General features: G+C 44.7%; 1 protein-coding gene across 9 annotated transcripts in view; it reads left to right on the top strand.

The window, feature by feature from the left end:
* TLN2 (talin 2) overlaps positions 1 to 14,189 on the top strand; it is a 458,983-nt gene that overhangs the window by 381,343 nt on the left and 63,451 nt on the right. For all 9 annotated transcript variants that reach the window (XM_032297261.1, XM_032297255.1, XM_032297258.1 and 6 more), the window contains 3 exons: positions 2,596 to 2,766; positions 8,536 to 8,682; positions 12,637 to 12,738. In XM_032297261.1, coding sequence (XP_032153152.1) covers positions 2,596 to 2,766; positions 8,536 to 8,682; positions 12,637 to 12,738 — 420 coding nt within the window. The remainder of the gene's footprint in view (positions 1 to 2,595; positions 2,767 to 8,535; positions 8,683 to 12,636; positions 12,739 to 14,189) is intronic.

Genomic DNA, 14,189 nt, shown 5'->3' with positions numbered 1-14,189 from the left:
CAGAGTGCTGGGATAACAGGCGTGAGCCACCGTGCCTGGCCTTGTTCTTTGCTTCTTATGTTTTCCTGTGGCTTCTGGTGTTCCTTGACCGTGGCACTGATCCCTGCTTCCATAGTCACGTTGTCATCTGCACTTCTGTGTTTCTTCTGTCTCGTGGTTGGACACTTGTTATTGGATTTGGTGCCCACCCAGGGAATCCAGGATGATCTCGTTTCAAGATCCTTAAACCTAAATTTCAAGGTTGCAGGGATTTGGATATGGACATATCTTTTGCAGGGTCACCATTCAATCCACCTGTGTACCTCAACCTAGGAATGAACGTCATGTACCAAACACTCAAAATTCTGTGTTATTTTAATGCATGTGCTAACCCAAGCGAGGATGTTTCCTGTTCTGTCATGTATCAACAACAAAAGATATTAAAGTCCTTGCCAAGCTTCCTAAACACAGAGAAAAGTGCATGTCTTTAAAAAGCTTTGCCTGTAATATGTGAGCACTGGGTCTTTACTGAGTGCTTCCTATATGGCAGTTAGCGTTGTGGAGGGCTTTTGTGTACATTAATTCTCCTACCAGTCCTGATGAACTCTCAGTGCTATTGTTAATCCCCATTTTACAGATGAGGAAACTGAAGTGGAGCAATTGAAACAATGTGCCAAATATTTCTCAGTAAGGAATTGAGAGGGAAGATTCAAATCCAGTGATTCTGAGGCCAGAGCTGATGCCCTGCTACCTCCGTGGGGAAGTCGGGCTCCCGTTTAGTTGTTGTGTTTAATTATTCTCAGCACACAGGAACAGTTGACATTTGACAGTTGCATTGATGAACTTTACTTTTAAAATAATAAAATTAACCTAGAAAACATGTAAGATTCTAATGCATTAAGCATTTTAACTCCTCCTTTAGGACTTAAAGAACCACCCTAAGCCCTCACCCCTGATGACCCCTATGTGCCCCATTCCCTTTGACAGTGATACCAGTGCGTTTCCTGGGGATGAAGATGAGATCAAATGCAAGCATGTGGAGCCGCTGCCTATGGTTGTCCAAGCCATCCCTTCCACAAAGGCATTTGGCCGAAGTGGAAAGTGGGATCAAAATTCAGCCCATGCTCTGCCCTGGCATCAATCGTGTCTGCCGAAAGCACCCCTTTACAATTCACCCAAAGGCACCCTAAGGACCAGCAACAGCTCTATTCACCAGATTTGAACCTATTTGTAAGATAACCATAGAGGAGATAACAAAGTACAGATATGTTCATTGTTGGCCAATAATCATGTCTCATTATTGGCGCTAATTAAGTTTGATTTTTTTGGACACATTCCCCCACCTTGCCCCAGCTACCACCCCCTGATCATCCCCCACCTCCTGCTGCTGGCCCAGTAACTGCTCATGTGAGTGGTCTTCCTGTTCACATCCCCACAACACTCATTCTTCCAACATGTGATGGGAAGAAGCGGTTAAGGGAGGTGCTGGCTAAAGGTTTGAACTTAAGTGCTCTTGAAGGGCATAATTTAGCCATTAGTCATTACCGCACAGAATGAGGCATTGAACAGAAAAGTATGATTAGTGCCATTGTATTTTATCTGAGTGAGAAAAGATTCTGAGAGGGGATAGATCCTGGTATCTGAAGTGAATGTAGCAAAATGTTAAGATCTCATATTCTGATGCCAGGTAGAGGGGCATCCAAACACCAAATGATAAAGTCTTAAAAGTGCAGTGTTACAACAGCAGCAGGACTGGAATCACAGTGAAAGTGACAGATATCATGGATCATGGCCGTTGAGAGCCCAGGGCTGTGGGTTGGGATGCTGCTGTCTCCACCTCTCGGCTACGTGAGATGGAGCATGCATCGCAGTGAGGAAATGGATGCTAAACTTTTAGCAGAGAGCCTGGCATAGGGGATGTGCCCACTAGATATTTGCGACACGTGGTCAATAGCTCCCAGCCCGTAGGCGAACTTTGGTGAGCGTGGATGGATATGCATGGTATTGCCCTCCTGGAAAGAGGCCTGTGCGGGGGCAGTGGTTCATATCGGGATAGGCTTTATTTGTTCTCCCAAATTGGGCTAATCATAAACAGAGCATCTAGGCTTATGTGAAATCATTTGTGCTTTTATTCCAAATCAAGGCTTGGTCAAAATGCTTCGGGCAAAAGGCAGTTGGGATTGGCTTCCTACAAAGCTTTTGAAGGTTCCTTTCATCTCATTCTTCTCTTTTCTGCTCTCCTGCTACCTTATCCTTCCTCCACTCCCCATTCCTCCTCAGTTTGCAAGATGTCTTTAGTCCTTCTAAAATTTTTTAATTTATAGAATTTGACAGTTTGTAAAACTGAATTCAATTCTCATATCTAACTCTGGATCTCAGAATGGGTTTCTTAGCACTTCCACCATATTTAGAGAGATGAAGAACTCCCCAGAGAAAGTAAAAACCAAGCAAGAGTACATTAATTAGGAAGCACTTTCAGCAGTAAATTGCAGCAGGCCTGCCTCTCCATGTGAGTCTGCCCAGCCCTGCTCCCCTCCTGCTCCGTACCATGGAGCCCCTGAAGGAGACGTGTGTATTTACACGATACATCTGTGGCTTTTTTTTTTTTCTTGAAAGGTGACACAACTGGCGAGCTACTTTGAGCCCTTGATCTTAGCTGCAGTCGGTGTGGCCTCCAAGATTCTTGACCATCAGCAGCAGATGACAGTGCTGGACCAGACCAAGACGCTCGCAGAGTCTGCCCTGCAGATGTTGTATGCAGCCAAAGAAGGTGGCGGAAACCCCAAGGTATGGTCCAGGATATCGGGGACTCACTTAGGACCACTAAGAAGCCATCATGCATTCCTGCTGTAATGTGTTCCTCCAGGAAAAAACACTTCCAGTTCTTGTCAGTGGCATTTGAGCTCCTGCTCTGAGATCAGAAATAATCTGTTGGCCTTCCCAGGGTTCTTAGGGAAGAAACCAAGAAATATACATAATTAAGGCTTTTTTATAAGGTACTCTTTTCTTGACAGAATGTGCAGACAAGTGTCCTTGGGGAAGAATAATATATGGTGTGATGATTACAGGAATGAAAACCGTAATGCTTACTGGGTCCCTGCTCAGCGTTGACACCCAGTTTGCACAAAGGAACGCTCTATTGTGCTCCAGTGAATGTCATTTCCGTTCGTAGTGCTTAAGAGACTGCAGTTTAATATGAAAATCTCCCATACCAGTTTGTAAGAGGAACATTTCTTCAGCCTGTCATGTCACCCAGCTGCTTTAAGTGGCCAAGTATGATGACAGCCTGTCATAGGTGACTTTGCACCGCATTTTACTCTGAACTTCGGAACTGAAGAAGAGAGAACAGCATATGCAAAGGCATAGGTAGATTTATTAAAGGGTTGTGGTTTCTTCAGGAATAATGAGTGGTCTCATCTATCTGGAACACGCAGAGTGGAGTGACCACCAGGCGGGAGGTTGGACTGGGCTGTAGTGTGACAGGTCTCTTCCACGTTACGGACTTCAGTCTTTATTGTAAACAGTGAGGAGCCATTGGTGGTCTTTAAGCTGGGGAATGGCACAACCAGTCCATATTTTAGAAACATTAACCTGGTAGCAGTGTGAATAATGTCACGGACTTTCATTTTCTTTCCTTTCTTTTTTTTTTTTTTTTGAAATAATGTCTCAGTATATTGTCCAGGCTGGTCATGAATTCATAGACACATGTGTTGTTCCCACCTCAGCCTCCAAAGTAGCTGGGGGCATAGGCACGAAACACCATACCTGGCTAGCCTGCTTGCTCATTTATTTACTTATTTACTTAATGAATTAATTACAGATGGGGTCTTGCTATGTTGCAGGCTCATCTCGAACTCCCGGCCTCAAGCAATCCTCTCTCTTTACCCTCCCAAGTACCTGGAATTATAGGTACAAGCCACAGCACCCAGCTTGGACTTATATTTTCTATGTTCAATTTTTTTCATTCCTGTACTTGGCTGTTACTAAGAGCCTCATTCTGGGGATGCTGAAATATTAAGTGCCAGCCACTGTCCTCAAGCTGTTCAGAGTCTTTTGGAAAAATAAGTTGGGTTGCTGAAGTGGTGGATTAGAGCGAGAACAACAATTCCGTTTTGACTGTGCTGGAGCGATAGTAGGGTACCTTGCAGTCACGCCAGCGCCCATTGCACCCTCCCCAAACTGGAGGAGGCAGAACTCATCCTCTGACTTACTTCTGGGTTGTCTTTTCTCCAGGCTGTTTACTATCACGTGTCCCCACCTGAGGGTTTCAGTACTAAGAAAATGCTTCAAAAGAGGAGTTTTCTGGTTTTTTTTTTTTTTTTAAGACGAGGTTTCACCATGTTGGTCAGGCTGGTCTTTAACTCCCAACCTCAGGTGATCTGCCTGCCTTGGCCTCCAAAGTACTTGGATTACAGGCATGAGCCACCACGTCTGGCCTTTTTTTTTTTTTTTGAGATGGGGTTTTGCTCTGTTGCCCAGGCTGGAGTGCAATGGCATGATCTCAGCTCACTGCAGGCTCTGCCTCCTGGGTTCAAGTGATTCTCCTGTCTCAGCCTCTTGAGTGGCTGGGATTACAGGCACACACCACCACACCCTGCTAATTTTTTTTGTATTTTTAGTAGAGACAGGGTTTCACCATGTTGGCAAGGCTGGTCTCGAACTCCTGACTCAGGTGATCCACCCACCTTCCAAAGTGCTGGGATTACAGGCATGAGCCACCACACGTGGCCTTTCTGGATTTTTAAGACATTAGCACATCTGCTTGGACTGTAAGTTCAGAGCTCCTCATGGAATTTTATTTCATCTCAACCTCACAACCTCAGCTTCTGCTTTCTGGTCAAGTGGGGGCTGTTACTGGAAAGCTAATGGTGCTATGTGTGCTCCCAGCCATCAGAGATGGGGTCTCGCTGTGTTCCCAGGCTCATCACAAATTTCTGGCCTCAAGCAGTCTTCCTGCCTCAGCCTCCATGTACCTGGGATTACAGGCACAAGCCACAACACCCAGCTTGGATTTAGTTTCCTATGCTCCCAGCCATGGGAGCACACATAGCACTGCAAGCTTTCTGGTAACAGCCTGTGCTTGGAAGTGGTGTCTAGAATAATTTTCCACCAGTGTGAAGTATTTTTCAGTAAAGCATTAGATGATGAAATAAGACACGATGAGTGAAGGCAAGGCAGGCGATCACTTCTGTCCCTTGCCGGTCTCAGTCAACCATGCTGTCTTTCTGTAAACCCTGTCGGGCTTAGCCCAAAGTGCACCTGGGACACTACAAGTGTGCTTTTTTGAACCTTTTCCTAAGAGACCTGATGCAGAGACGTAATCACCTTGGGTGTTAGTCTTTGGACAGATATTTTCTAGGTTTTATTCGCTGTGTGCTAGGTGTTAACATATCCCTGTTTGTAGAAGAAATAAAGGTTTGGTAAATAGTTAAGGGTAGCTTTGATTTGGTGAAAAGCAGCGCAAGCTTTGGAGTCAGACATAATTGGATTCAGATCTCACCTCTGCCTCTCATAAGTAGATGACTTCATTTCTTTGTTTCCGGACCTAAACAATAAGGGTAATTATGAATACTTCCCTAGGGTAGCGGTAGAGACTAAATGAGATAATGTGCCTGACATAGTAGATATGTTTAAAAACACAAAAAAAGCATCGGCCTAGAGCCTGATGTTAATGAATTACATGCTTACCAAGCTGTTTGCAGAATAGCCTCTCGCTGGCTCCATTGAGCTCTCTTCTGCAGTATTCTCTACCCCACAGAGTTCCCTTCTCCTCTCACCCACACCCCACACAATTCCCTTCTGCAACATCCTTGATGGGCCCCGCTAGATTCTGCCTGCAACACTCCAGCAGAAACAGCCCTTTCCACTGTTCTAATTATTCCTTGTTTTTCTCCCTCCACCAAAGTTGAAATCTGTTCCCCTGTGGCCTTCTCCCATTTTTTCCATACTCCTGTGATGTCTGTGCCTGCTATCCTGGGCTTTGTATTTGAAGCGCTGTAATAAAGAAACAAGGCTCCTTTGGAAGCGGACTTCAGACGTGTGTCTAAAAAAGAATGGAATCTGATTTTTATCTTGTGTGGTGCCATGAGGAACAGTAACAAGGAACCCCTCAGGAATCTAAAATAACGACCTCATTGTTGGGCCCACTGGGGCCACTTATGAGATTGCTGTGGGTTGTTTAAACAGACCTTAATTGAGATCCAGCTGTGTCTTTGGGTATCTGAAACCATTGAGCTCAACTAGCAGGTGTGTGTGATTTGAGATTAGGCTGTCTGATAAAGATGAGGCTTGCCTTTGGAGTTGAGAAGAAAAGGCTCTGGGTGAGGCCTGGAGTAATTGGAGACTTCATAGAAGAGGTAGATGCTGAGCTGACCCTCTAAGAATCTGTAAAAACTTAACCGTGAGAAGTGAAGGAGAGCAGGCCTTCTAGAGCATTCATCAGCATGAGTGGATGGGGCGGTAATTCATTTCTGGGTTAGCCAAGAGCAGGTATATGCTTTTATAGATTTAGGTGACCTGGTATAGGACAAGTGTCCTTTAATTGTCCAAGGAGTTCAAAAAGGTTTGTGACTTACTGCTGCCTCCCAGATTTGCTTCTGAACCTTCCTGAGCCTGCGTGAGAGTACAGATCCTTGGCAAGCAGCGCTCCCCTCTCCCCCAGCTTGTGTACTTTATTTTAATATGAATGTATAGAATTGCTGGCACTTTTTCTGTCTCCAACAGTCATTTCATTCTAAATGAGACTTAGAGATATATGCACCCTCCCTTTCACCTTCTGTATGCATACAAATGTATTTGTATGAGATGCTCTTTCTGAAGAGTAGGTACAAGAGGCTCCACCTTTCACACTTCTATCAGCAAAATAACGTGGTCTGCACATTTTCTGTTTTACCATCTCTGTGCCATGAAATCAGCTATCAACCCATTTAGTTCACTCATCTCGAAGAGAGTTCTGTGTATCCTGACACAGCATCAAGGATAACCACCCGTGATCAACATATTTTCCATCTCATCAGATGTCATTTTGAATTACTTGCCTTGCTTCCCATGGGTTTTCAATTCAGACAGGGCCAGCTCCTGTGGCTCACATAACCTCTTGGAATTCTCTTGTGACTTAGAAAGTCACTCAGTGAGTTCTCATTTACCGTTTGCCACGGGCTTCTTTACCTTCTCATTTACCAAAGTAAAGATACAACATCTTGGCCTTTTGGAAGAGTCGACTGTCCCCCAAGGTGGCTCAGGGCAACCATAGTCACAGCATAGGTAGACCCAGTGCCTGGATGTAATGCAATTCCAACCCTAAATATCTGACGTTAGGTCAAATTTTGCAGAGCAAGGGCACGATCTCCTCCTAGACTGCCCTTATAAGTGACAAGGTGCCTGCAGCCATATCATCCCATCACCACAAAGTGCTGCTATAGTTTTCCCCATTTTACCTAGGAGGACTCCAAGCCCAGGGCCACTTACCTAGTTAGCCAGTGGTGGAGCCAGAACTAGAACCTAGGTTTGTCACCTCGGCTTTTCCCCCTGCATCTTGCTACCACTTGAGTTGCCTTTCAGGGAGCCCAGCACTGCCATTGTTTGATTATTTTCATTCATTCATTTACCTAGCCCCTACTCTGCACTTGCCACAGGTGTGAGACACCTGCTTCCTGGTATGGTCTAAGGAATGCATGGGTGGGTACTCGGGACTTTGCCTGCAGAGCCCCATGCATTTCTCCAGCCTCATGGCAATATACTTTGTGACATAGTTTCAAAGGCTATTAAGCCCTCTACAGATTTATTTCTCTTAGATATACCTACATTTCTGTAATCCAGTCTTATCTTTAGACAGGGAATTAGAGGGTGTTGGGCAACTTTGAAGAGAAGTACATTTATTTTGAGCACATTTTTTCATTATTAGCTTTTTTTAAATTTTGTTTTTGAGACAGAGTCTTGCTCTGTCACCAGGTGCCAGGCTGGAGTGCAGTGGCACAATCTCAGATCACTGCAACCTCCACCTCCCAGCTTCAAGCAATTCTCCTGCCTCAGCCTCCCAAGTGGCTGGGACTACAGGCACACACCACCACACCCAGCTAATTTTTATATTTTAGTAGAGATGGGGTTTCATATGTTGGCCAGGATGGTCTTGATCGCTTAACCTCGTGATCCACCCACCTTGGCCCCCCAGAGTGCTGGGATTACAGGTGTGAGCCACCGTGCCTGGCCTATTATTATTTTTTAAATGTATCAGCTTGTATATTTAGGGGCCTGTGGTGTTCCCTTTCTACTGTAGTAACATAGTAACATATAAAATTGGTCATATGATAAGATTTTGTTTGATATTGCAGTTTTATTTTTCCTCGATTATAAAAAGAGATCTTCTTCTGTTTGTCTTTCTGATTTTTATTTACTTTGCAAACAAATGGCCAAACATAAAGATAGGGAAGAAATAGAATACGTTGCTGTGCTCCATTGTGGGAGTATGGTTTTATATTCTTCTTTTTAAGGTTATCTTTAGAAGGCTTAGCACCACTCGCTTCTGCTTAAGGAAATGTTTCATGATTCCCTTCTCAGGCACAACACACCCATGACGCCATCACAGAGGCCGCCCAGCTGATGAAGGAAGCTGTGGACGACATCATGGTGACACTGAACGAAGCCGCCAGTGAAGTGGGGCTGGTTGGGGGCATGGTGGACGCCATCGCAGAGGCCATGAGCAAGGTGGGCGTGGGCGCCAGGACTCTCTACCCCTTCATCTCCCTCACACATGGGCCTCGCCTGCTTTTCTCTAAGCTGCTGTCAAGGCTCATGAAGCCACAAGCCTCTTCTTTTCTTGAAGATTCTGGTTCATGTACAGATGTCCAGTCATACATCCAACATATTATTCTTTATTATTAATGCATTACTTCCATAAGCCAGTTGTGCCCTTCCTTCTAATTTTACATGAAAGAAAAAGATGGAGATGGAAAAGATATCATAGGTTTTCTCATTTATAAGATGAAAATAATTATTTACTTCATAGGCTTTGTTATGGGGAAACAGTTGTCAAAGTGATATAAAAGTGATTCCCAAGGGCTAGTTTTTGGAATGGCTATTTTGGAATCATGTAGAGTTTTAAGAATATAGATTCCTGGGCTCCACCCCCAATCCACTCAGTTGGGCTACATTTTAACGTACTGTATTTAACATACTCAATTTTGAAATGCTCCCTGTGGTTCTGATATCAGCCAGGCACAGAAACCACTGAAATAGTACATATGCAAAAGCCGATAGTAAACTCTTGTAGGCTACAGACGTGTAAGAGAACATGAGTATCATTTTCTCATTTAGTGACCCATCAATTGAGCCTGATCATTAGGATGACATGACGGGAGACAGCCTTAATTCCATATCTCCTGTTATTTCCCTCAAAGAATCCTTCACTTGGCATGTAAGTTTTGACATTCATTAGAATGAATGCTTGTTCATCAGCATCTAATTGCCATCCTGTTACAGCATACCAAGAATTTTAGATATTGTCTCTGTTTTGAAATGTCCATTGTCAGATTGTGAATACATTAATAAGGTTTTTCGGGGTAATAAGTAGTCTTTAATTGCTAATTTAGAGAAGATTGATTGTTCATATCTCCATGAAGAAATGATATGCTGAAACTATAATTAGAATAATTATCCTTAAGCATTATGTGGTCATTATCGGCCTGAGAAGGAACATAACAAGCCCAGGATGGAATGCTGTGTCTCTCTTTAGAGACCCCAGGCCCTGCTTTGTCAAATTGGCCATCACTTTCTGCTATGGGCTTCTCATGCTGCAAATGTGGACTTTTTGGCAGAAAATGAGTGAAATTTTCCTCTTCTCAAGGCCCTTGGATAAGGGCCTTGTTTGGTTGACAGGATTTGTTCGGTTTTCAGGACATCAGAATACCAGAGCTTTGAAGGTAAACCATGTATCTACCTTAGGACATTAAGTAATGGAGCCCAAGGTTTCTTGGTGCAAATTAGAAATTCAAGTGATAATCTTTTTCTTCTTGGGAGAAGATATTTTTCAGAATCTCTCAAATGATAGGGAAAGATTCCATAAATCCCAGGAAGATGGACGTCAGATCCAAAGTCTTTCTTTGATAGCCCTATGCCTTATGCACTGTGATGCGCTGTGGACAGAGAGAACAGCCCTGCACCACCTGCCATCAGTGGTATAGCATAGGCTGTCTTAGCCAGAGGCACATTTGATTCTTCTGGATGGGCTGGAAATAAGTCTGGTGTTACCTGAGAGCAGTAATTAGGAACTGCTGGCCAACATAAGCCACAGAGGCCAAGAGCTATTCTTTCCCCCTCAGTTCTGCAAAGTATGTAAGTGGGGTTTCAGTGTTGCCCCAAAACTCTTAGGTACCCTGGCCTGACATCCAGGGCATCACACAACAGCTCTTCCCCATTCCCATTCTCCCTTTGCTCAGCCTGTTGCTGGGGACTTCGTATTAAGCGATGTTTCAGGTCCTTTGGGTCCCTATGCAGCAAGGCGTTAGCTGGCGTAGTCTCTTAGAATATCGTTAATTTGGTTAAAACACTGACATACTATTGGAATCATTGTCTGAAATTCTCAAAGGCAGTGAATTACAGAAAAACATGAGTGTACCTAAAGTTAATTCTAACTTGGTTGTGACTATTGACACTTGGGGGCTTCCACTGTGGAGCTTCTCTTTGAGATTCTCTCTCATGATCTAAGCACTAGGAGGTTTGGAGACTCAAAAGTGAGTATGAAGTAATCAATTTTCTGGGTGACACTGGACAGGAACTCAAGCTCTCAGAACCTTGATTTCCTCATTCAGTGAGGTTAATATGATCCTGTGGAATTTTGTGGTGTGTTATCTTTTGTTTTTGTTTTGTTTTGTTTTTGTTTTGGCCAAGTAAGAAAATTAAACAAAAACGAACAAAAACTGTGCTATCTATATCACTGCCGTTTTACAAAAGAAAGGTCATGTTAGCACCCAAAAAAGGAGAAGGCTATCATCTCAGCATAAAGGAAAGTTCTTTCAAAGAAATGCAATTGAAATCCTAGTCACTACTTTGTTCTTTTCCCGTTGTCCTCTGGCTAGTTAAAGGTCCTTTGGCTTGTGGCCACTGGTCAAGAGCTCTGAGCTGCCCTTCAGCTCCAGCGTCCTGGCATGTTGGCAGTGTTGTCACATCTCACATGCCAGCTCCTAGCTTGCAAAACCAAGTGGCCTGGGGCTTAGAACATGTTCAATCTACACCAAGTGAACGAGTATGCAGCTCAGTCTCCTTTGACTAGCAGGGTCCCCATGCTTTGATGGGAATACAGCATCTCTGCCTGATAGAGAAAGCTAAAAAATGTCTAGTGTGGAATTTATGTTAATAGTTGGGTAAAAATTATACACTGGCTCTGCAGCCATATAATGCACGGGCCACAGTGATACGTTCCTTTCACTCACAGTGCAGTTCGTGCCTGCTGATGACATGTAGCTCTCACTGAAATCCCCAGCTAACATTTTCCTAATTGACGGCTTGGCCCCAATCTCTTCTCTGACTCTGAACTTTATGGCAGAGAGCTGCCAAGGAAATCTCAAATATGTCATTGCCTACCCCAGATCCCACTGTGGTCTTCATGATTTCAAGGTTCTCCATAAAACAGACGCAGCCTCATTCTTCCTGCTGTCAACAGCCTCCTCCTGTTCAGGTTGGGCCGACCTCACTAGACTCACTTTTCCCGTATTCATTTCTGTTCACTTTGTCTTCTCACCTGGAATACAGTTCAGCAGTCAGTGGTGATGGTGAAAATAGTGATGGTAAAGATGGGTTGCTTGTTTCTTCATCATTGACATTATCATCGTTATCATCAGCACCTTCCCTATCATGGTCGTCCTCTTCTCTCCCTGTGTGTAGTTCGTGACCAGGTGTAATGTTGATTTTTACTGTAACCATGGATGCCTGGAAGTTACCACTGAGGGACCTGAAATCAGAGTTGAAGTAACGAGCCCAAGGTTCATTCACAAGCCTTGACAGCAGATCTCAAACACAAATCTCCTACACCAATATGTCCCCAAGTCCTCAAGGGACATAGTCCCATTGCCTCAGTTGTTCCGCCCCACGGTGATCTTGCCCTTGTCTCAGTTCCTATTGCATTTGTAGTCAGGTGAACAACAACTTATTCCTAGTGCTTCTAAATCCTTCTATTCCCTGATTGCACTCATAAAGGAGGGTTCCAGGGATAGCCACGGGCTCCACCATTCCTCAGGAAGTGCTTCCTGATGGAGAGTCCGCCTCCTCTCCCACCTCATCTCCTGCCACTTTGCACTTCCCTAGAAGCGTCAAGCCGGCTCCCGCCTCCATGTGCCTAAATTCTGTTCCCTTTTCTTGGGATGCCTTTCCCACCTTTTATATGTGGCAGACTCCTCCTCGCCTGATAAGACTTGGCAGAAATGTGACTCCTTTGGAAGGCCTCCCACTCCTCTCAGGCAAGACTGGGGGCCTCTCCTTGCCACGTACCCTCAATGCATTGTATGCCCCCCTGTTGAAGTCCTAATTGCACAAATTGGGTAATTCAGTTGAATTCAGTTGAATCTCTGAGGCCCTCTGTTTTTCAAAGTTCCTAAATCTGATAAACATAGTCTATGCTTCAGCAGGCTTCTTATGACCTTTGGATTATTTTCCTCTCCTCCGTAGCTGGACGAAGGCACTCCTCCAGAACCAAAGGGAACATTTGTCGACTATCAGACGACTGTGGTTAAATACTCCAAAGCCATTGCGGTGACAGCTCAGGAAATGGTAAGAGGGGAGAGAGCTGCCCTCCCCACTGGTGGTTGCCTTTGCATCCACAGCCACCACCGAGCCTGCAAATCCCAGATATGTGTGGGAGAGAGAGCCCAGACCCCTCTCTAGTCCCTCCGGGGCTCCAGCTTCTGTCCTTTCTCTGTGGTCTTTCTGGCTGCCTGTGTGCAGTAGTCCCAGGCTGCTGCAGTTCTTCTGTCATGAAAAAGCCACAGGAGGAAATCAAAGATGATGGAGACTTGGGCATGAGAACAGAGGAGCAAACGAAGGAGAGGAAAGGAGAAGATGGGGGAAGCAAGGAACTTGTAGTTAAGGAGAAAGGAGACAAATCCTGTTCACCTCACAAAGAACTGGAGATGTTTTTAATAGATTGAAATAACAGTATAAGACAAGATATTTGGGGATAAAATAGAACAGAGATGAAATTATCTGATGAAATCAAGTTATAATACTTGGACAATAAGGTACTGCCAGTCTTTCAAGCAAAATGAAACAGAATTGTTATGTAAAAAGGAAACAAATTTCCCGACAGTAGAAGACATACAACTTTTGGAGATAATGTTTTGTTTTGTTTTGTTTTGTTGGGGTTTTTTTGCTAAAATGTAATGCAACCAGAACTGTATTATACAGATCCTTAGATATAAATGGCATTGAGAGACAGTGAATGCTATCTGATACGTTAAGCAGTTATATGAAAGATGACAGATGTTGTCCCCAGAGAATTAGTAAGAGTCCATAGAAAAAGTTTCTCTTGACTTTTGACATCTCCGATGCCGTAAGATAAAAGTTCAAAAGAGGCATCTTTGATACTTGCCACATAAGCCTGCATTGAGAAACAATGGGCCTTCCTAGCTGGAGTGACCAGATTGAGCCGCCATGTGGTTGCCGGGCCAGACCCTCTCTGAGTGGTTTTGTCATGTAATCGTGTGTCCACTAGAGGTTGAGCTTGGACCACAGAGTCGTCCCCGGCTGCTGCTGCCGTTCATTCATGGAAACTCTGTGACTGTGCCAGGCTGTTTGAAAGAATTCAGGCTTGGGAATGGTATACCCATCTCAGTGTTTGGTGAAAAGCTGGAGCTGAGCCCAGTCTTGTCCTTCTCAGGGGAGCGCGGGGGACAGATCATGGGTCTGAGCCAGCCACGCGTCAGCGCGGATTCCTGATGAGCAGGAAGCACAGCGCAGCAGTGGTGAAACATGTTTGAGCAGCCTCATGGCGTTTCTGGAATGTCTCCCCAGCCAGGTTCTGGACTGGCCTGGCTTGACCCTGGGTGTCCATGATCTTAAGGTGCCCAGCCTCAGGCTGCATGGCTGCTCCTGAGATAACTGGCCTGGCTCCTTGTGTGAAAGAGGCCCTCCTCACCCTGTCAGGATGCCCAGACTCCCAGTGCACCTGTCAGCAGGTCGCAGCGGAGCAGCACATGGCACTACTCACTCTTGTGCAGCTAAGT

This window comes from Sapajus apella, unplaced genomic scaffold, assembly GCF_009761245.1.
Source record: "Sapajus apella isolate SASKATOON/1434 unplaced genomic scaffold, GSC_monkey_1.0 scaffold37, whole genome shotgun sequence".
NCBI lineage: Eukaryota > Metazoa > Chordata > Mammalia > Primates > Cebidae > Sapajus > Sapajus apella.
Note: the sequence above shows the minus strand (reverse complement) of the source record. Positions and strands in the feature narration are given on the sequence as shown.